We start from the raw sequence: 24,266 nt of genomic DNA, 5'->3' as shown, positions 1-24,266 counted from the left end.
CAAAGCATCAAATTCCCCAGTAAACGAAACAGTGGAAAAACAACCACAGAAACTCTTCCCCAACCCCCCCGCTCCATCCAGCTCCCAGTATGACAAAGTTAACTTTAGGCCCTGAAACAGGCCTATATGGCAATAACACTACTTATTCAAACCAGCACAAAAGTGATCATCAAAAAAATCACCATTGCAACACTCTCCCCAAAGCTCTAGTGTTTTTAGTTCACATCCAGTCTTTTTTCCTTGATGAAAGTCAATGCGTCGTCTGGTGTTTCAAAGTAGAATTCCCGGTCTTCATTTGAGACCCACAGACGCGCTGGGTACAGCACCCGAACTTCACCCCCTTGCTAAAGAGGGTCGATTTTGCCCGATTAAACTCAGCTCGCCTCTTGGCGAACTCCGCGCCCAGGTCCTGATAAATGCTCAGCTCACTATTCTCCCACCTGCTGCTCCACTCTTTCTTGGCCCACCGCAGAATGTGTTCCGTGTCCAGGAACTGGTGCATACATACCACCATCGCCCTCGGCGGCTTGTTTGTTCAGCGCTTCTTTGCGAGGGCTCTAAGCGCACTATCCACTTCCAGGGGCCGAGGGAACGCCTCAGCCTCCATCACCTTGTCCAACATGTTCGTTACATAGGCCTCGCATCCGATCCCTCAGTGCCCTCCGGGAGCGCAATGATTTTCAGGTTCTGCCTCCTGGACCTTTTCTCCAAGTCCTTCTGCATTTTTTTCTGGCGGTCATTCATCATCTCCACCTTGGTCTCCAACACGGTTATGTATTCCTCGTGCTCGGACACCTTTTTCTTCACCTCCTGGATCGCATGTTCGTGGATTTCTTGATTCCGGACTACCTGATCAATCGAAGCCTTGATCGGGTCCAGTGTGTCCTTAAGCTTGGCGAAGCATTCTTCAAAAAACTTCATCAGCAGCTCCGTCGACCACTGTGCCATCTCCCCACGGCCCTGCTTCTCCGCCATCTCTTCCCGCATTGCCGGCTCTGCTCGCGTCTTTCTTGTATAACTTTGTCTTCTCACACGGCCACTTCTGGTCCAATTCGCCATGCACTAGCGGGGGACCTCTCCTCACTGTCTCACTCTCCACCGATTAATCCAATGAAATCCGGAAAAAAACGGGAGAAAAAGTTCCAAAAGTCCGTCACAGGCGGGAGCTATCAAATGTGCGACCTACTCCTCCATGGCCGCCATCGGAAGAGTTTGGAACAATTTCTGAGGGCAGAATAAATCTTCATTTAGAAAGATTAATTGAAGAAAGCAAGGTTTTGAGGGAAGGTTATGTCTTTTGGGGAGGTATAAATAACAAAGTAAATTACAGCACAGGAACAGGCCCTTCGGCCCTCCCAGCCTGCGCCGATCCAGTCCCTTTAAACCTGTTGCCTATTTTCCAAGGTCTACTTCTCTCTGTTCCCCACCCGTTCATATATCTGTCCAGATGCATCTTAAATGATGCCATCGTACCTGCCTCTACCACCTCCACTGGCAAAGCATTCCAGGCACCCACCACCCTCTGCGTAAACAACTTTCCATGCACATCTCTCTTAAACTTTTCCCCTCTCACCTTGAAATCGTGACCCCTTGTAATTGACACCCCCACTCTTGGAAAAAGCTTGTTGCTATCCACCCTGTCCATACCTCTCATAATTTTGTAGACCTCAATCATGTCTCCCCTCAACCTCCGTCTTTCCAATGAAAACAATCCTAATCTACTCAACCTTTCTTCATAGCTAGCACCCTCCATACCAGGCAACATCCTGGTGAACCTCCTCTGCACCCTCTCTAAAGCATCCACATCCTTCTGGTAATGTGGTGACCAGAACTGCACGCAGTATTCCAAATGTGGCCTAACCAAAGTCTGATACAACTGTAACATGACCTGCCGACTCTTGTACTCAATACCCCGTCCGATGAAGGCAAGCATGCTGTATGCCTTCTTGACCACTCTATCGACCTGCGTTGCCACCTTCAGGGTACAATGGACCTGAACACCCAGATCTCTCTCTACATCAATTTTCCCCAGGACACTTCCATTGACCATATAGTCTGCTCTTGAGTTAGATCTTCCAAAATGCATCACCACGCATTTGCCTGTCATTTCTCTGCCCAACTCTCCAATCTATCTATATTTTGCTGTATTCTCTGACAGTCCGCCTCGCTATCTGCAACTCCACCAATCTTAGTATCATCTGCAAACGTGCTCATCAGACCACTTATACCTTCGTCCAGATCATTTATGTATATCACAAACAACAGTGGTCCGAGCACGGATCCCTGTGGAATGCCACTAGTCACCTTTCTCCATTTTGAGACACTCCCTTCCACCACTACTCTCTGTCTCCTGTTGCCCAGCCAGTTCTTTATCTATCTAGCTAGTACACCCTGAACCCCATATGACTTCACTTTTTCCATCAACCTGCCATGGGAAACTTTATCAAATGCTTTACTGAAGTCCATGTATATGACATCTACAGCCCTTCCCTCATCAATTAACTTTGTCACTTCCTCAAAGAATTCTATCAGGCTTGTAAGGCATGACCTTCCCTGCACAAAACCATGCTGCCTATCACTGATAAGTCTTTTTTCTTCCAAATGTGAATAGATTCTATCCCTCAGTATGTTCTCCAACAGTTTGCCTACCACTGACGTCAAGCTCACAGGTCTATAATTCCCTGGATTATCCTAAAAATTGATGAGGATAATTAATTTCATGTAGTCGATATGGATTTTAGCAAGGCTTTTGATGAGGCCCCGCTTGGCAGACTGGTCATCAAAGTAAAATTCCATGTGATCCAAGGCAAAATTATCCAAAATTGGCTCAGACAGGAAGCAATGGCTGAGATTGATGGAAGTTTTTGTGACTGGAAGTTCCACAGGGTTTATGGAATGGATCCCTTTTAGTGGATGGAATTCTCCAGAATATGACCAAGTGTCAGGGTCAGACAAAAAACTGGTGTGTAGATCTCCAGTTGCACAGACCAGTGTTCTCTTCAAATGTTGAGCCTCTTTGAAAAAAAATCACTGTGGCAGGGTAGGGCCGGATAGAGTTGGCAACAGGCTCCACAGAAATCGGGGCACCACCTTTAAATGGCGCCCCTATTAGCACTGCAACTAACAGCTCCCGCCCCCTCGCTTCCATTTCCTTCCCCACCACTCCCAAACATTCATTATCAGCACCCCCCCACCCACTGTCGGTTGTCCCTGCTCCTCTCCCCTCCCCCACCATCATATATGAATCTCCCACCCCTCCCGCTGAGGGTGTTCCACTCGGTCCCGCCCTGGCACTGCCCCAGCACAAATTGACACTACTAGGTCAGTGTAGTGCCAACCTATGCCAGTGCACTTTCCGGGCATTCCACCCCACCAGGGCTATACTTACCTCTGCGCCCTTGGAGGGATTCCCTCAAATGCTTCTCATTTGGCTAAATGTGTTGTAAACCTCGCCAAAGTATAAATATTTGGTGAGGTGATCATGTGGCACTGAGTCCATTAATAATATCCACAGAAGTCTATTTAAATTAGGTTCACATCCAATCTCATAATGTTCCGGCAAGGTTAGGTGAAAACTAGGAAACGCGATCTCTCGGTGAGAATTGCATCGCCGATCCCACGCACGGCTAGTGCGGGCTCAAATTCGCCCCCTTTGACTTTTAACGAATGTAGGGGTATGAGTAAGTTTACAGGTAATACAAAAATTAGTCCTGTGGTTGATAATGAAGAGAAAAGTAAATTGTCAGAAGATAGTAATGATGTCGAGTGCGCAGAGTAGGGCTAAATGGAGTTCAATCCATAGGATTGAGGTAATGGGTGGGACTCTCCGTTGGCCATGTCAAAATCGGGAAAGGTGGTTGGGTGGGGAATCAGTCGTGAAACTAAAATTGCGGCAGGGTGCATGCCACAATGCCATGCTCTAGTGTCAATGCGTTCTACTCCACGCATATAGTAAACGCCATTGGCATATTATTAGCGGTCCTGACCCAGTATTCTCTGGGGCCTCCGTGATTCGCCCCCTCTGCCGAAGGGAATTAACAACGGTGAGTTTCACTTGTTGTTTCAAAAATCAGGAAACAGGCGCCATTGGCGTGAGGGAGAGAGAAGAGGTAGGATATGCAGAGGCACAACCGTGGACTGCTGTCCATCCTCCACCGTCCCCCCCCCCACCTCCACCATCGTCCTCCTCCACCATCACCACCGTCCCCCCTCCACCACCACCACCCTCCTTCTTGGGGGGTGGAGGGGGTGCGCGGGAGTGGTAGAGAGGGTGTGCGGAGGTGGTAGAGAGGGGGTGCATGGGGGTGGTGGAGGGGGTGCATGGGGGTGGTGGAAGGGGTGCATTGGGGTGGTGGAGAGGGTAGGCGGGGGTGGTGGAGGGGGTGGGCGGGGTGGGGGAGGGGGTGGGCGGTGCTGGTGGCGAGGGTGCGTGGGGTGGTGGTGGAGGGGGGACGTGGGGTGGTGGTGGAGGGGGTCGTGGGGGAGTGTTGGAGGGGGCACGCGGAGGGGGTGGTGGAGGGGGCGCGCGGGGGTTGTGGAGTGGTGAATGGGGGGGGGGGGTGATGGCGGGGGTGACGACACAGGTGCCATGGGGAACCACAACACAGCGAGGACTCACATTTGCTCACCCAATGCCAAACTCCACCTTGATGATTGCCCTCTCTCCGGGCCCATTGATCAGATCCAGTGACCTCTGCTCAGCTGCAGTGAGGGGCCACAGGTCTGGTGGTTCCCCCTCTGCTCTTTTCCACCTCTAAGCAGTTATGGGCACATTCTCCTGCGAGGGAAGGAAGAGACAGAAAACGCACATTATGAATCGATCGTGATCTACGTAGCGCTGATGTTAGCCCATTAACGGTTTATGAATTGCTCTGGAAACGGCGGCAATTTTGCTGTTGTAGAAGTCCACCGATTCAGTCCCAGCACTTAGTTTCTGAAACGGAAAATCCCGCCGCATATGTTTGGAGAAGACTAACTAGACAAGGAAATAGAAAATAAATAGTATGATAAAAGAAGTTTAAAGGACGTGGAAGACCTTGGTGTCCATGTCTATAGATCTACGAAGGTGACTAGTTAGTTCGATGAGATGGTCAAGAAGGTTTACTGAATGTTTGATGTGTGTGTAAATATATATATATGGGAGATATTGCTGCGGGCCAGGGTGTAGAAAACTCCAGAGTATATCATAGAGTTCACCTGACCTACAACTGTTCATTCATTTTGGTTACGGGAAGCACAAGGGCCTACCATTCAGGTGTTATTCAACAGAGGCCTTTAGCTGTTTTAATCAAAAACAAAGTTTATTCTATGAATTTAGTTAACATTTTTATACACACACACAGTAGACATTTTTACCAACTGCAAACATAAGTAGCCGACACAGCTACAGTACTCTTATGTGTGACCCTTAATAAATTTCCCCCTTTAAGCTGTTCCAATTTGATAACAAGATCCCATCGGAGGAGGTGGTGGAAGCAGGGACGATAGTGACATTTAAGGGGCATCTTGATAAATACATGAATAGGATGGGAATAGAGGGATACGGACCCAGGAAGTGTAGAACATTGTAGTTTAGTCGGGTAACATGGTCGGCACGGGCTTGGAGGGCCGAAGGGCCTGTTCCTGTGCTGTACTTTTCTTTGTTCTTTGTAAACGAGGAAACCCTTTCTTTTTTAAATATTTTATTGAAGCATTTGTAACACATTGACATTTCGAAAACAACCGTGCGGGTCGATGCACAAAATGCCCCCTAAAATAACAACACACAATAAACCACATACCCCACGTCTCCCGCGCTATCCCCAGTTACCCGTATACTAAATTCCCTGTCCTTATTTAACTTCACCATGCCTCCTATTCCCCCCCCCCCTTTTCCCTTTCCCCCCCCTTCTGCTGACGTTCAGTTTTTGTTAAAGAAATCAATGAACGCCTGCCAACTCCGGGCGAATCCCTGTATTGATTCTCTTAAAGCAAACTTGATTTTCTCCAGACTGAGAAACTCTACCATATCGCTGACCCACACTCCTGATTTCAGGGGCTCCGAGTCCCTCCACCTCAGCAAGATCCGTCTCCGGACCACCAGGGAGGTGAAGGCCAGAATATCGGCCTCCCTCCCTCCTTTGTCCCCGGATCTTCCGACACCCCAAATATTGCTAATTCTGGACTCTACCTTCCTTCCAGGACTTACGATATAACATCTGCAAATCCTTGCTGGAATTCCCTCAGTTTCGGACATGCCCAAAACATATGAACATGGTTGGCCGGGCTACCCCCACACCGCCCACATCTGTCCTCCACCTCCTCGCAGAACCTACTCATCCGGGCTACCATTATGTGGGCCCTGTGGACTACTTTGAACTGAATTAACCTGAGTCTAGCACAGGGCGAGGATGCATTTATCCTTTTCAAGGCTTTTTCCCACAGTTCAGTTTCCAGCTCCCCTCCCAACTCCCCTTCCCACTCTTAACAATTGCATGTCTATGTCCGAAACCTTCCCATATCCAACCCATGTTTTTGACAGCACTTTATCCTGTAGTCTCCTCAGGGGGAGGCGAGGAAAGCTTGAGACCTGTCTCCGTACAAAGTTCCACACTTGAAGATCCTGAAACCCGTTCCTTCCCACCAAGTCAAACTCCTCCTCTAATCTGCCCAAGGTTGGGATGCCCTCTTGGATGAATAGATCCCCAAACCCCTCAATCCCTGCCCGCTGCCACATCTTAAAGCCCCCATCCAGCCCCCCGGGACAAACCGGTAATTGTCACAGATCGGTGACCACATTGATGCCCCCTCCAGTCTCGTGTGCTGCCTCCATTGCCCCCACACCCTTAGGGCTGTCACCAGCACAGGACTTGTGGAGTACTGAGCCGGCGTTAACGGCAGGGGTGCCGTCAGTAAAGCCTCCAGACTCGTACCTTTGCAGGATGCTGCCTCCATCCGCTCCCAGACCGACCACTCCCCCACTACCCACTTCCTGACCATGGATATGTTGGCAGCCCAGTAATAGTTAATAAAGCTCGGAAGAGCCAATCCCCCTTCCCCGCGGGCCCGTTCCAGGAGTACCCTCTTTTCTCTTGGGGTTTTACCCGCCCATATAAACCTCAATATCGCCACATTAATACTTATGAAAAAAGTCTTTGGGACAAAAATCGGGAGACACTGAAAAAAGAAAAGCAGTCTCGGAAGGACAGTCATCTTCACCGTCTGAACCCTCCCCGCCAGCGTCAGTGGCAGCATGTCCCATCTACAAAAATCCCTTCTCATTTGATCCACTGTTTTGCCCAAATTGAACTTGCGAAGCTGCCCCCAATCCTTGGCCACTTGAATCCCCAGATACCTAAAACTCTTCCCAACCACTTTAAAAGGTAGCTCCTTCAGCTTCCTCTCCTGCCCCCGTGCCTGAATCACGAACGTCTTGCTTTTTCCCATAGTTAACTTATAGCCTGGAAATCGCCCAAATTCTCCTAATACCTCCATGATTTCGGTCATTTCCCCCCCACCAGGTCCGTGATATAAAGTAGCAAATCGTCCGCATAGTGAGAGATCCTGAGCCCCCCCCCAACCACCACCACCACCTCATTATCTCTCTCCCCCCCCCCCCCCCCCCCCCCCCCCCCAAACCACCTCATTATTCCCCTCCAGGTATTCGCTGCTCTCAGCGCCATTGCTAAGGGTTCTATGGCCATGGCAAACGGTGATGGGGGGAGCGGGCAACCCTGCCTTATCCCTCGACAAAGATTAAAGTATTCTGACCGATCTCGGTTAGTTCTTACATTTGCCACAGGGGCCTGGTACAGTAGCCGGACCCACTCCACAAATCCCTGCCCAAAACCAAACCTGCCTAAAATATCCCATAGACACTTCCACTCCACTCGGTCGAAAATCTTTTCCGCATCCATGGCAACTACCACCTCAGCCTCGCGCCCCTCCGCTGGCATCATAATTACATTCAGAAGCTGTCTAATGTTGGATGTCAGGTGCCTGCCCTTTACAAATCCCGTCTGATCATCCCCAATTATCTCCGGGACACAATCCTCTATTTGAGTGGCCAGGATATTTGCCAATAATTTGGCATCAACATTCAAGAAGGAGATTGGCCTGTATGATCCACAGCTCTCCGGATCCTTGTCACGCTTCAGGATGAGAGAAATTGATTCCTGTGATAACGTTGGGGGGGGGGGGGGGGGGGGTGCTCCTTGCTCCTTGCTCCTTGGACTCGTTAAAAGCCTTAACCAGGAGCGGCCCCAGTAACCCAGAGAACTACTTGGAACCCATCAGGTCCAGGGGCTTTACCTGATTGCATCGCCCCCATTCCATCTATCACCTCCCCAAGCCCAGTCAGGCCCCCCAAGGCCTCCACCAGCTCCTCATTCACCTTCGGGAACTCTAGCCTCCCCAGGAATTGATTCGTGCCCTCCCCCATCCCGAGGTTACATCTCGTATAGCTGGCCATTAAATTCTCGGAACACTTCATTCACCACCCCCGGGGCCGTCATTGTCTTCCCCCTTAAATCCTTTATTTTCCCTATTTCTCTTGCCGCCGTTTGTTTCCTCACCTAATGCGCCAGCATCCTGCCAGATTTCTCCCCATGTTCATACATTGCCCCTTTTACCCTCCTCAGCTAATCCTCCGCCTTTCCTGTGGAAAGGAGCCCAAACTCCATTTGAAGTCTCTGACGCTCCTTCAGGAGCTCCTCATTTGGAGACTCCGGGTATCTCTTGTCCACCTGTAAGATTCTCCTACCAACCTGTCCAGCTCCGACCGCTCATTTTTATCCCTGTGGGCTCGATTCAAAATACATTCCCCTCTAATAACCGCTTTCAGTGCCTCCCAGACTACCCCAGCTACAGTCTCTCCCGTGTCATTGATCTTTATGTACCTCCGAATGGCCTCTGACTCACTCACAGATCTCCTCATCCGCTAACAGCTCTGTATCTAGTCTCCACTTGGGCGCTGGGACATTCCCGTGTCTGCCCGTAGGTCTATTTGGTGTGGTGCGTGATCTGAGACCACAATTGCTGAGTACTCAATGTCCTCAACCCCTGCTAGCAGTGTTTTATCTAGCACAAAGAAATCTATCCTGGAGTACGCCTTACGTACATGGGAGTAGAATGAATACCCTGCTCCATGGTCTCTCAAATCTCAAATCTGTCCCTCCCGTGCGCTCCATGAACCCCCCGCAGTTACTTTGCCATTGCTGATAGCTTCCCCCGACCTAGCGCTCGACCGGTCCAGCCTCGGGTCCAGGACCGTATTATAGTCACCCCCCCATGATCAGCTGGCGCGAGTCAAGGTCTGGGATCTTCCCCAGCATCTTCCTGATAAACGCGACATCATCCCAGTTTGGGGCATATATATTCACCAGCTAGCTCAGCATCTCCCACCCTCTGGCATCAAAAAGCTTGCCGACTGCCAAATTCTATCATACCTAGCAATAAAACAAGCACTCTACACAATAACAACAATCCCAAAAAGCAAATATACCCTCCCCCAACACGCAGGCAAAGAAGCAAATCCCTCCCTCTTTACCTGATTCTTATCAGTCCTATCACCTTCAAACCGAATCCAACACAAAGGAAGAAGCTTCAAGCAGCTAAGTGAAATTATGGATGCAAGAATCAACCATCATTCTTGTAGAAACTAAAACAGCCCATCGCATCTTTAAAAAGTTCTTCTCTCTGTGATATCATACATAAAGCAGTAAATCAAAATCAAATTACACAAGAAGAGAGGAAAGAACAAAAAATATTAAAACACCTAAACCCTTTTCTTCCCAAACATCGCAACTTAACTCACAGAATTAAAAGACCGAAATTTTAAACAAGACATAGCAAAACACAGATACATTTTTCTCACTTCTCTGCCATCCTGTCTCCCAAAATCAGACCCCCACAGTTTGAGTTTAAAAGTCGTTACACCAGATTGCCAGGTTCTACCCCTCCCCCTTTGACTGATTCTTATCAGTCCCATCACTTTCAAAGAGAATCAAACACAATAGAAGAAGCTCCAAGCAGCTTAATCCAAATTATGCATGCAAGAATCAACCATCTAAATCAAAATCAAATTACACAAGTCGAGAGAAAAGAAAAGTGAAAAAACATTTTTAAAAAATAAAACACCGAAACCCTTTTCTTCCCGAACATCGCAACTTAACTCAGAATTAAAAGACTGAAATTTAAAGCAGGACACAGAACCATGTTTCTCTCCTTCCTGCGACTCCATGCTGTCCCTCAAACTCAGCCCACCACAGTTAGAATTTAAGAGTCCTTAATTTAAGACTCCTTAAGCCAGATTATTGTCTTTCAAGAGAATTGAAGTACAGCTCCCGGTTCTTGTAGGTCACCCAAAGACTCGCCGGGTATAAAAGTCCGAATTTAATGTCTTTCTCAAACAGGGCCACCTTAACGTTGTTGAAACTTGCTCTCCTCTTAGCGAGTTCTGGTCCCCAGCCGTGGCACACCCGGATCGCTGATTCTTCCCAAATATACTGTTTCGTCTGCCTGGCCCACATCATGATATGCTCCTTGTCGAGGAATCGATGTAGCCTCACCACTATGGCCCTCGGGGGCTCACAACCTTGGGGCTTGCATACGAGCACCCTATGCGTCCTCCAGCGGCTTGCTACACACATCGGCCCCGACCATCTCCTGCACCATCTTCCCCACAGACACTCCCGCATCTGATCCCTCCTTCCCCTTTGGCAGCCCGACGATTCGGATATTTTACCTGCGAAACCGGTTCTCCAAGTCCTCCACTTTATCAAGCAGTTGTTTCTGTCTGCCCTGTAGTATGCTAATTTCCAAAGTCATTGCAGTGGACTCCTCCTCCTCTTTCAGTTGCCAGCTCCTGCAGCTTTCGAATTTCCTGTCCCTGGGTCATCATTTTCTCCACCACCCTATCAACCACCTCCTTAATCAAGATGGGTTACATCTTATGTACACTCCTTGCGATGCCGGGCGACCTTCTCATCTAGGTACTCGACCCATTGCTCCATCGACCAGTGAGCTGGCGTGGACACACTTTGTCTCGTTACCATTGAGCTCAATGACCTCTGATTCTTGCTTTCATTCATCTTTTGGTTTCTCCTTTTTCGACTCTTATTTGGACACAATTTCATAAATTGCGGGTCACCTCCTTTTCCTCTCCCTTCGATCAATTTATGTTGATAAATTTTCTGAAAAATCCGGCTTAAACATAATTTTAAAAAAACACTAAGGGCAAGAGCTGCTGAATGTGCGACCGTTTACTCCATTGCCATCACCGGAAGTCCCAGAAAACCCTTTTCAAAGGTGTGGCCCAGCACGCAGCACTCGAGACCTGGTATAGGTACTTCTTGTTTCCTGTCCAAAACAGCAGGTTTGAATTCCTTCCAGAAAACAGTTATCACTTTTAAGTTATCATGTAATCTGGAACTAGCTTTTGAACTGAAGATTCTTCTGAATCCAGCAGCCAAATGTGAAAACGAAAGGAAAAAAACTCAGAGCCACAGCCCAGCTCCACCCACACAATGACATCACTGAAGCCATGTGATATGACAAAAACATTTATTAAAGGGACACTCCCATGACTATAGATATACACACATCGAACATTCAGTAAACCATTTTAAAATAAATTTAAAGTACCTAATTCTCTTTTTCCAATTAAGGGGCAATTTAACGTGGCCAATTCACCTACTCTGCACATCTTTAGGTTGTGGGGGTGAAACCCATGCAAACGCGGGGAGAATGTGCAAACTCCACACAGACATTGACCCAGAGCCGGGATCGAACCTGGGACCTTGGCGAGTTAGGCAGCAGGGCTAACCACTGCACCACCGGGCTGCCCCAGGAAACCACCTTGACCATCTTATCTAATATATATATATATATATACCTCAATAAAATATTTTTCAAAAATAAAAGGTTTACTGAATATATGCCTTTAGTAAATTAAAGGCCCACAATAGTCATATCATGGTCAAATCAAAATGGGAATTTCTGGGGAATTTCATTGTCAAGTGAGCAAATACTTCAGGTGGTTCTGACTCACTTAGTAGAATATTTACACTGGAAAAGTAAGAGAGATTAAAATCAGTCCTAACTCCTGGGTTACTGAGCACCCACAACCCCTCAAGTACCCACCTCCAATACCCTCCTGCTAGCCCCCCCCCCCCCCCCCCCCCCCCCCCCCCCCCCCTCAGTATATGGCTGCTTGTGTTGTAAAAACGAGGTGTGGCTTGGCTTCGCCCAATGCTCGTAGACTCTCATTAAAGAGCTCTGGAACATTTCTCAGAAGGCCTGGGCCAGACATCCAGCTGAGAAATGTGGAGCTCCAGTGCATGGTAAGTAAATAGGAGCGGAGTGGCAATATGACAGTGATTGCCATTCCATGGAACGTTCAACCCATAGAATATATGATTTGGAAGGTTATGCTGAATCTGTGCAAAACATTAGTTAGGCCGCAGCTGGATCACAGTATTGATAGCACTATAGAGGCTACAGAAGAGATTTCAAAGGATGTTGACTGGACTGAAGAATTTTAGTTATTAAGAAAGAGAAGATAGGTTAGGGTTGTTTCTTTGGAAAACTTGAGGCTGAGAGGAAACCTAATTTAAGTGTAGAAAATTATGGGCTGAATTTTATAGGCCACCTACATAGCAAAGCAATTGGGAGAATGCATAAATAATTATGGTATGCCATGGGCGGCATACCCACCATGGTCGGCCTGTCCCTGAACCACCACAATTTAATGTGTAACAGTGAAGGTGTCGGTATCTGCCTGTGGCCCAATTGAGTGGATAATTAATGCTCAATGAGCAGCAAGAGACACGATTTAAAGCCTCAATTGCAGAACACCCAAGGCATTTACAGCCAATGAAGTACTTTTGAAGGGTTGTAATGTAGAAAAATGTGGCAGCCAATTTACTCGAAGCAAAATCCCACAATACAGCAATGAGATGCATGACCAGGTGGTTTTGATGAAACTGCATGAGAGATGCCTTTGGAGCAGGATATTGAGAAAATTTCCCTACTCTTCTTCAAATAGTGCCGTGGGATGTCTACCTGACAGAGCGGCCAGGGATTCAGTTTAGCATCTCATTGGAAATATGACACTGACTTCCTCAGGACTGTCCTGAAGCGTCGGTCTGGATTCTGTGCACAAATCTCTGGAATGGAACCACAACCTTCTGACTTGGAGGTCAAAGTACTACCACTGAGCCAAAGCTGGCAAAATGATCTGAAATTATGCAGCCCTTCAGGTGTATTTGGTTTGCAACTCAGATGGAATGCAACAGAAGGAACACAGATTTAATTGGAATCTGAATATCACGGGTCTCAAAGTTACCCTGGGGTTCTTGTCTGACTTCCACCTGTTGCAAACAAATCCACCAATTCAGAAGTGGTCGGGATTCTTTACACTATTGTAGTTCCTACATCCCGAGCTTTAATAGCTGGCAGTGCATAGTCTGTCTGGTGAAGGCAGTTGTACCACAGCATTGAATTACAGATGTGCAGCCTAGATGGGAGTCCAGGACAGTTTCTCAGAGAACTTCCCAGTCTCATTGAAACTTTATGTAGCTGTTTTACAAGGATGACTATAGAGTGGCTGTAACCTTTCAGGGTTGGGAAGGAGGGGTACAAATGTATCCTCCTTGTTTCACAAAGTCTTCACCATCATTTCCTGTGAGCTCTTGAAGTTTTGGAATAGTGAAACTTGCAAAATCAATTGAAGTTTGTGGTACAATCCCAGCATAAGTATTAGGTTGCTGCTATCTTTTGGAATTTCAGCCTCAAAACATGTTCAGTACTTCATACAAATTTATTTTGAAAAAATTGTCTTGTACAGTAGGACTATAATATTTTGTTTTGACTCTTAGGTTTACAAAGAAGATCTACCTCAGCTCAAACAGCAAAGCAAAGAGAAAAAACAAGCAGCAACTTCTCTAAAAAGAGAGAGAGCCCCTGAAGGAAGTCTGAAACTACAATTTGTCCATGGGTACTTTTATAAACTTTTTTCTTCTACATTTATGTTTTGATGCATTTTGTTATTGTATTCCTCTTCAGTGCACTTCCTACAATGCAGCCAATCAGTACATTTTAAAAATGTATTCTTGAGATGCAAGCATCAGTGGCAAGACCAGCATTTACTGTCCCTCTAACTGTCCTTGAGATGGTGGTGAGCAGCCACAGGAAACCTGTGCAGCAACAATTTAAATAGCTAATTTAAATGGAAAATCCTACTCAAATCAGGGTTTCACCCCATAATAGAACTTAACTACATGAGCATCGCTATAGTCACTCGTGGAAAAATAAATTATTTTATGGATTGAATAGTTTCATCCACCTGCTGTCCCTGATCTCCTATTCTATTTTCTGATCATCCTTTGGGCTTCAGAAGATATTTTTTCTCCTTTAGAGGTAAGCTGCAATCTCTACCCATATCATCTAAAGGAATCATCAGGCATTGCAAAGGATAGGGATGTTTAAGTACATTTTCAATCTGCACTACTAGTGACAATGATGCAGAATGAATGGTGGGATAAAATGAGATGGGGGAATTCTGGGATTGCATTATCAGCCCCAGTAACGTCAGGTGAACAGGGTAGGCATGTGTATGTAATATACAGCCTAATTTCTTGCTACTTGTGTTCATCTTATCATTTGTTCTGTTTCATTTGTGTTTTTGTTCATTTGCCTAAAATCTAAATCTCTTCAATATGTACAATATTTTGTGAAATGTAATAAAATTATTGGGCTGAACCTGTGGTATGACATAACTTACATTTTTGGAAAGTATCTTGTATAAAAATCTGGCTTTATTTCAATCTTTCTTTGAAAATGGCTTCTCTGGCTGGATGACACTTTCCTGCTTCTGTCTCCCCACTTCTGCTAAGCAGTCTAGACATTCCTTAACATAGAGAAGAATGCTGGCATGCAAAAAGGATGTCCCCACTTTTCTGCGCTAATGCCAAGATTTTTTAAAACACGTCAGAAATCAGAGAAGACCTCCTTTATTGCAAGCGTAAACAACAGTTTCCTGTTTTTAAATGGCAACTGAAATGGTATTGCTGTCCTAGTGTCAACAATTTCTTTGTCACTCTTGAGGTCTTGCCATTTTAATACCAGAACTAGAAAATTTGCCTCCGTATGTTGTTCAGTGAAAACAGAATAATAAGCCTGAGTACTTCAAAACTGCATTTATTTTAATTTATTTTTTGCATTGAACACGTAACACAGTTCCTTTTCTTATATATGGTAGTCAATAAAGCACCTGGTGTGGAGTTTTGCCCATCATAAACACACATTGGGAAAAATTTCCTACAGGTTTTCGTCTAGACCTGAATTTCAAATATGCATTTTCATTGGGCAAAGTTGTGTGTTTTGAGCTAAACTTCGGAAAATTACCGTTAACCGTTACAAAACATGTATAGCTACTGTTGAGTTAGCAATTTTTCAGATAAGGAACCATGGATAATCTTTTGTTATAGGTCATGTTTAATTAGTGAAATAAATTACTGACAATCCCTATTTAATGCTCATTGCTTATGATTCAGTTTTCAGTCTACAGGGACAGTAGGAGTTTTGATAAAGTAATTACGGTGAAACCTTTTCCAATGGTAGGTGAGTTAGTATGCAGATGCTACCAGAAATAACTTAAGGTAATTGGCAAAAGAAGCAGAAGGTGAGGAGAAATGTTTTTACGCAGCAAGCCATTATAATCTGGAATACGAACTGCCCAAAATGGTGGTGCAAGCAGAAGTATTAGTAGTTTTCAAATGGGAATTGGGTAAATACTTGTAGGGGAAAATGGAGAACTATGGGAAAAGTGCAGCATATTGGGATTAATTGTATAACTCTTTCAATGAGTTGGCACAGGCATCATGTGCCCAATGACCACCTCCTGTACTTTATGTTTCTATGACAGCAGGTGGCAGCCTAAACAGCCCAAACACTAAATCAGATGGAGTGTTATCATAATTACATGTTTATAAAATATACTTATTATCGTTATCCTATTATGTTGTATAAGCCTATTTTGTGTTTTTAAGGTACAGAGGATATGATTGTCGAAATAATCTCTTCTATACTCAAGCTGCTGAAGTGGTCTACCATGTTGCTGCCATTGGTATTGTTTATAATCGACAACAGCATTCACAAAGATTCTATCTTGGACATGATGATGATATCCTCTGTCTAGCCATTCACCCAATAAAGGACTATGTGGCTACTGGGCAGGTATTCACAAATTATAAAACCTGAATTGCATTTAGCTATTAAACTATCAGCTATTTTGTATTTGAAGTATATAACCTGTGCCAACATATATCTATGTTTTGCTATGTCTTGTTTAAAACAGGTATTTCACACAGCTTGTTATAACATTTGATGTCCTTTTCAACAGGATGGTACCTACAATACAAGTTAAAGTCTGAAATTTCCACATGGTGCCGTACAAATCTAGCTGTGTTCTGGGGAGTGACCAAGCAAAAATCAGACAAAAAGAAAGGAGTCAATCTCTGCGTACTCTGACGCACCTCAACATGGCTGGCTGCAGAGCAGTATAGACTAGAACCCAGAAGCTGAAGTGAAAATTGTCTTGCATTGTGCTCAGCGTGAAAAGGAAGGTGTAGTGTAAGAGTCTGGCATAGAAAGAGATTATGTTCTATGATGTAAAGGAGCACAGGACCCAAATCTAGAAGGCAGTCTTATACTGGACAGAGATGTGAGTAAAGTTAGACATGGAGACAGATCTGAGATTACACCTTATACTGTACAATTGCTGAAAAAAGAAACATGTTAAAACATTTCAGCTTGCACTCACCAGGACAATTCACAAGAATACCAAGTGTTAAGGGACATCAATTTATACTTCTATCAATACGTATTACATTTATATATACCAATAGTATGTACAGTATGTATATTAATGTGCTCATTTGACATAGCAATTCTGTTCACCAGTGTACCACTCAAGGAAGCCCTAGACATTTGCACTGCGGCATGATATCATGGTAATCCAGTCCCACTGCCATTGTGTGAATCAGGATTAATTGAATTTATGAACTCAGCAACTTGTGCAGTTGAGTTCGGTTTTATCTATACCATATATACCCAAATGTTGCCATGGGATCACCTCTAAACGCAGCTCTAGAACATAGAACAGTACAGCACAGAACAGGCCCTTCGGCCCTCGATGTTGTGCCGAGCAATGATCACCCTACTCAAACCCACGTATCCACCCTATACCCGTAACCCAACAACCCCCCCTTAACCTTACTTTTTAGGACACTACGGGCAATTTAGCATGGCCAATCCACCTAACCCGCACATCTTTGGACTGTGGGAGGAAACCGGAGCACCCGGAGGAAACCCACGCACACACGGGGAGGACGTGCAGACTCCGCACAGACAGTGACCCAGCCGGGAATCGAACCTGGGACCCTGGAGCTGTGAAGCATTTATGCTAGCTACCGTGCTCTCTTAAACATCTCTGTTGGGTTCCACAATAAATGAGACAGAAAATCACTGCATTGCGGAAGGAGGCCATTCGGCCCATCGAGTCTGCACCTACCTACTGAAAGAGCACCCTACCTACACCCATGCCCCACCCTATCCAAGTAACCCTACCTAACCTTTGGACACTAAGGGGCAATTTAGCATGGTCAATCCACCTAACCTGCACTTCTTTGGATTGTGGGAGGAAACCGGAGCAACCCGGAGGACGCGACAATGAGAGAATGTGCAGGCGCCACACAGCCAGTCACTCAAGATTGGAATTGTACACAGGTCCCTGACGCTGTGAGGTAGCAGTGCTAACCACCGAATGGCACCCAATCTCCTACCTCTTGAATGTTTCTGATATTTAGATGATGTGTGCGATTTTTCCACCCTGTTGCTTCTGCCACCGATCCCGTTGTGCCAGATGCAACGTGGGAGAGGCACAAAACTGGCTTTGTGCCTGACACGAGTCACCCGACGCGCGGCACGCGCTAGTGTGACTCAGATAATCATATTTAAATGATGCATTAGGCTCATCTAAATATTCGTGGCCAGTTTGAGGCCGCAGTCTCCTCGCTCCTGGGAGTCACCAGCTGCACCGCCAAGGCCTCACCCGGGCACCGATTAGTCCTGGTCTCCATAAGCGGAGATCAAGCATGATGGTCTCTCTGGGGGGTCTTGCTGGCCATTGGAAATCCTGGGTGGTTGGGGACAGGGAAGATGGCCAGGTTTCAGGGGCAGTGTCCGGATGAAGGGTGGGGTATATGAAGGGGCATCATGAAGGTGGGGGGGGGCTGAAGACAGGGCTGTCAGGGTTGGCACTGACAGGGTGTCAGGGCAGTGCCCGGGTGCCAGGTTGTTAGTGCCAGGTTGTCTGTGCCGAGAGGCAAAGCCTGAGGGGGGCATACCCTTGAAAGGGGACATATGAAGATGGGAGGGAACGGGTGAATCAGTGGGGTCGTGAATGAGAGTCCTCAGCGACCCCTATAGTGTGGTATGCTCACTTGGGTGGGTGGGGGGGGGGGGGGGGGGGGGGGGGGGGGGGGGGGGTAGGCGATGCACTGATGCCCACAAGGATGGATGGGTGTGGGATAGGGTCACCCTCATGTCTGGGTGATTTGGGGGGGGGGGTGGGGGGGGGAAGGAGGAGGAGGGGGCGGTGGATGCTCACGCTAACTTTTATTGATGGGGGGGGTGGCTGCCCCTCAGGGTTCAACTGTTGGAGGTGTTGCCCATTTTTGCAGGGAGTTGTATTGTCCGTAGGTGGGAATGTGTGGGTTTCCCTCAACCTCACTTTGACATTGGGGAACACTTTCAAAATGGCGACCAAACTCTGAGGAGCTGGTCTGGCCGGTGAGTTTAGTTCCCCACTGCAGGAAATAATTCGGCTGGCAACCGGAGAATCCCGCCCGAGGTCAATGGAGTTCTCCATTTTACACCTGTGGCATTCTTGTGGCGGACGGGGCGGTAGAATCCAGCCTGAAGTGTTGATACCGAGACTGATTTGGGAGTGCTTCCCAGTCCCGATGGGGGTGCCAGTGCTGGAGCCATTCAGGACATGTTAATGTGCCAGCATATGGGCCACGTGAAACTAGTGCTACACGACCTTAGGGCGGCCCAGGTGAGTCACCACCCCAACCCTGCCCCCTGCATGTCAATCCTCTTCCCCCCCCCCCCCCTCAAAAAAAAGAGGGTGATCGTCAAACCCCAGCCGCTGGCAGCCCCCTCACACCCCACCTTACACCACTGCAGACCCCCTGTGCGGCCACGTCCGAGTGTCTCTCACTGTGGATTATCTGTACCCCAGGAGAAGTCAGCTCACACCACCGGGATCAAGAGAGGACCAAAAGGGGCCCGTCAGACTGGCAGCCCCTCACCGTTGTGGATCAGAAGGCAATGTGGTGGGAGAGCGGGCAGTTGCCCAGACATTGGTTGGCATGGGACAACCAAATGAGCTCCTAATGAATTGCAATGGCACGTGCAGCACCCCACTCCCCCACACCATGTCTACCCATGATCTCACCATGCGTCTTGTCTTACGTCTTGCAGGATCACGTCCGACGAGGCAGGGCCATCAGTGATTTCTCAATTTCCCACAGCCGCAACCCCACAACACCCCAGTGCACCAGTCCGGGGATGACACTGGTTTTTCATCACTGCTGTCACCAGCACCCTCCACCATCGCAGAGACTCTCACCTTGGTAGGTCATTATAATGAAATGGCTCCTGGGATAGTCCCTGCACACGTCACACATGCAGCGGTACATGAAGCTGGTTTAGCCAGGGGCTGGTTTAGCTCACTCAGCTAAATCGCTGGCTTTTAAAGCAGACCAAGCAGGCCAGCAGCACAGTTCGATTCCTGTACCAGCCTCCCCGGACAGGCGCCGGAATGTGGCGACTAGGGGCTTTTCACAGTAACTTCATTGAAGCCTACTCGTGACAATAAGCGATTTTCATTTTCATTTCATTTTACGTGGAGGTAGGATCCCTTGAGGAGGCGAACAGTCAGTGGGTGGTCCGACCCCAGGGAATAGCTGCCATCCAGACAGATCTCGGACTTCTGGAAAGGGAGGTTCCATCAATGCTGGCAATGCAGGCAAAGAGCACGGGATTAAAAGATGGGGTGCCAAAAACCTTCCAGCGCCTGTCGCTACACTTGGAGGAGTTCAACCACCTGCCGGAGCAGGAGACGATGCCGACAATACATGTTACCCAGACCAACACCGCAAGAATGGTGTCCGCGGTGGAAGACTTGGATGTGAGGGTCACAGCCATGGGACGAGATGTCGAAGGCCTGAGGCACACTGTGCGGGTGGTGACTGAGGTACAGGACAGAGTAGCCATATACCGAGGCCACATGGAATTTCTGCGATGCTCCAGACCATGGCCGAATCACAACAGGCCATTGCTGCAGGTGGCAAGAGCATTGGCCTGGTGCTGGTTGACCTGAGTCAGTCCAGAAGGATGTGGCACAGATCCAGAGGGATGTGGTCCAGTCCCTGTGCTCCATGGCCATGAACATGGAGACCCTGATTGAGACAGCGGCAGGTAACTGCAGAGCCCTTGGAGCTTGTTCCAACTGCACCCCCATCCCAACGGGTAGCCCGGGGACATTGGGCACCCAGAGGGAGAAGGTGGTGATGGGTCCTGTGCCGTTGACTCCTGCTGGGGAGGTGCTGGAACGCAGCAGTGCATCTAAATTCCCCTGCACCGGCCCCTGGCGCATCCAGTGGGCAGCGGGCAGAACAGGGTGGCACCACATTGCCTGTGGCACCTCAAAGTTGGCCGGGCCCATCGAGGCCCGGTCACTCCAGAGTACAGTCACCAAAGGGGACCCAGGCCACAGGGCGGTATAGGCAGCAGGCCACCTCCACATCTACTTTACCACCTGGGGAACCACCTACAAGGAGCATTAGGACGCATAAGATTTGAAAGTTAGACACCAGTTAAGTTGGCACGGCTGCAGCAGACAGGATAGCATTACGAGCCAGGGCACAATACTTGTATATACTGCTAATACAATTAAATACCTGCACACAGACGTTCCAAATTGCCTCGGGCTGCTGCGGCCAGGCTGAGGCACACGTTGCTGGCTCAGTACCAAAGTCCATTCTCTGCAGCGGGAAAAAGGCAGACATGTTACTATGGTGAGTACTCCCGTGACCATCCAGGTCCAACAAGCATAACGGTGGCTCTGGATTGCACTGCAGCTCCAGCCTCCGTATGCCCCCATCCTAATCCCACCCGTCAGCCATTCACCCAACACTTTGGCTTCCACATTTCACCTCTCGCCCCATTGTTGGATGGCGCTGGAGAGCCTCCAGCCCCGCCACCTGTCCCTGCTGGCAGGGGTACTGGTGGCTAACACTAATGCCAGCGATATGCTCTGCAGCCCCTTGTCTGCGCCCTCTTGCAGGAACTACTGTGGGTGGCCTCCTTTGGTGGGCCGCGTAATACCCTGCCAGTAGGGTGGCACGTGTTATGGTATGGGGATGGAGGGGGTCACAGTGTGCCACCGACCGCCTCCATGCTTGGTGCATGAGTGCCAGCAGGGCCCATGGATGGGGCTGGTCAATGAGGGGTGGGCACCTGTTAGGACCGTAACTGTAGTGTGATGCACAGGTTGTACCATCCTGACCATTGTCAGGATAAATTGGAGCAGGGGCAGAGTGGGCAGGCAGGGCCTGGAGACAGCCAGTGGTCCTGTGGAGTGGGCTGGCTGATAATGTCATTAGTGGGGCATGTGGCCCAAGACTGGCAGTGTAGTATGGAGGGCGCCAAAGGCCACGGTGCATGCATCCGCTGTCTGCGGTGCGCTTTGTATGTGAACCAGTATGGCGCCCGGCTGGGGATTCCCTGGGGAGGCCGTTAGATGCTGGGAGCCCAGTGGATCCCGCCTAAGTGAGTTTAAAACAATTTATGTGTATGAGATTTGGTCACGTCCATTGTAGGCAGGATCCTGATTGCGACGCCTCGTGAGGTCAGGATAGAAATTGCAAGGCGTACTGACTGCCAGGAAGCCAGCGGGTGGCTTATCCCAGCACTAGTCATTTTTCAGATCAATTAGCACACGGTATTTTTGATTCTGCAGCTGCACCTAAGAATTTCCCCAAATACCTTTAATGGGCTCTAGCCTGCATGCAAATTCACCTTTTGAAATAGAGCAGTCAATTGAACTTCCTATCCTTGATGTGCTCGTTGAGAAATCTGTCCTTAGATTATCTATTACCATCTACCACAAGGGTACCTTCAATGGTCAATATACATGTTCGGATACTTACAATTCCACACACAATAAGATTAACCTCATCGGCAACTTTGTAAATAGGAACCTAAATGATTTGCTCACTGTGCAAGTTTGATTCTAACATAGAATGGATCAAAACCATCCTGCGAGATAATTGCTATCCTGATGAGATCATTGCTCACTCTATATCGCACAAACTCATGAATGGACCTAATGCCACAACCGTCGGTCCTGAAAGGGAAGAGCGATGTGAGTCAAAAATTTAAACAGGGTTAACAGTTTCACGCTGCCACTCTTGTGGTAGCAATATGAGTGGTATTTGCCATGAACAGGATGTTGCCGTCAGGACAAAAAGGACGTTCTACTTATCACACAAATGAGTAATGTGGTGCAGGTACTTCAGTGCCGCTGTAATACTAGGTATATAAGCTAGTCCTGACTAATTGTATAGAATCTTGCAGTTTTTATACTAGGTCGTACATCCCAAAGTCTGGCGGATCACACAAAACAGCATGTCCTTTTGGCTGTTCGCAACAGGCAGAGTACCAACTGTACCCAACCAGTCAATGCTTGCAAGACTCAAAACACAATTTCCAACATTGGATGTGATTCAGCGATTGGACAACATTTGCTAAACAATCCTGAGTGTGTTAAGAAGTACGCTAGCAACCAATTCAGGGTAATAAGGTTGGTTCGCAGTGTGGCTCACTTACGTGCGCTATAAGCTACAAACACTAATACATAGTGCCCTGTTCTTTGAAGAAAGAAAGAAAATGTGGACACATTGCATTTGTTTCAATTAAACAAAATAAGTGAGAGCCATCCCCTCGTTCATTCCCCAGGGAAATGCCTTGACCAATCGGAGCCGACCAGGTTTGAATTTAAACAAAGCTCTTGGCAGTTAACTGTTAGTCATCAACCAACTGATGCATGTTCCACTGGAGGTGTTTATCCTCCAAATCCACTTATCAATATTAATTTGTTCTTTTAAGACATGACCATTCAGGCAATTGGGGACAATCTAGCAAAGTAACTCGGGAAACATTTATTAAGGAACAAAAGTGATATTTAATCAAGCTATGCAGTGACTTTACTGGGTTAACACAGTTCTTGCTTCCAGATTCAACCTCGGGCGTGAGGCAACACAAGGTCTTCACTCTTTCTCTGTCTCTCGAGTGCTGTAGTTTCTGTTCCAGCTGGATGCAGGCTTCAGTTCAGTCTTCAATTTCAGCATGCGTGTTAGCTCAAAGCTGGTGCTTTTTAACTCTTTCAAAGTTGCCACTCATCTGCATGATGAGTGCCTCTGTTTTGGATTCTAATTGGCTCGAGCAGGGCATGATAAGTTTCTGGTGTGTTTAGAAGATGGACAACTATCTTGTGTTAGTTATGCATAGGACCATGTCATTGTAATCTCTCCTTTTTAAAATTAAATTCTGTGACATCCTAATAGTTTTAATGACTGATTTTAGTTTTGGTGTTTGCTTATTTCAAGATACGAAAGTGTGGTGTCTAACACTACTGATTAATATTTGGGTTCAGCAACTCAAATGTTTAATTGATGTCAAGGTATCTTGTAGAATTCTTATCTGGCTGTGCCTTGTACAAGTTTAATTAAAATATAGTACAGAAATGCAAAGTGATGCATAGTCTTACAGAAATTAGAGTTACAGAAGCTACCTATATTTATATAAAAATTAGTGCTTAGAGATGGCTGGTGCGCTAAAATTGAGGTTAAGTGAGACACATGCAAAAGATATCCTAATATATTATGGGTTCATAAAGAATGCAAGTCACAAAAACTATAAAGTAGCCATGAAGACAGATTACAGAACTTGATTCTAAACTTACAAAGCCAAAGATGGTTACATATTTACTGTACTATTAGCTAAAAGGGCTAAGCTAGTCCTGACTAATTGTATAGAATCATGCAGTTTTTATACTTTGCACAATTTTAACAGGGGCTTAGTCATGTGGCTTAGTGTCCTGTATTGACTACAATTTAGCAAAATATGTTGTGTTCATGAATATATTTTGTTCGGAA

General features: G+C 47.2%; 1 protein-coding gene across 15 annotated transcripts in view; it reads left to right on the top strand.

Annotated features, from left to right (window-relative positions):
- Window positions 1–24,266, top strand: part of LOC119972713 (echinoderm microtubule-associated protein-like 6) — a 528,500-nt gene that overhangs the window by 217,760 nt on the left and 286,474 nt on the right. For all 15 annotated transcript variants that reach the window (XR_005462144.1, XR_005462143.1, XR_005462146.1 and 12 more), the window contains 2 exons: window positions 13,857–13,975; window positions 16,029–16,215. Coding sequence is in view for 11 of the 15 variants with exons in the window: in XM_038809940.1 (XP_038665868.1) it covers window positions 13,857–13,975; window positions 16,029–16,215 (306 nt within the window). In the remaining 4 variants the exon portion in view is untranslated. The remainder of the gene's footprint in view (window positions 1–13,856; window positions 13,976–16,028; window positions 16,216–24,266) is intronic.

This window comes from Scyliorhinus canicula, chromosome 1 (assembly GCF_902713615.1).
Source record: "Scyliorhinus canicula chromosome 1, sScyCan1.1, whole genome shotgun sequence".
Classification (NCBI taxonomy): domain Eukaryota; kingdom Metazoa; phylum Chordata; class Chondrichthyes; order Carcharhiniformes; family Scyliorhinidae; genus Scyliorhinus; species Scyliorhinus canicula.
This window is presented reverse-complemented; position numbering and strand designations above follow the sequence as displayed.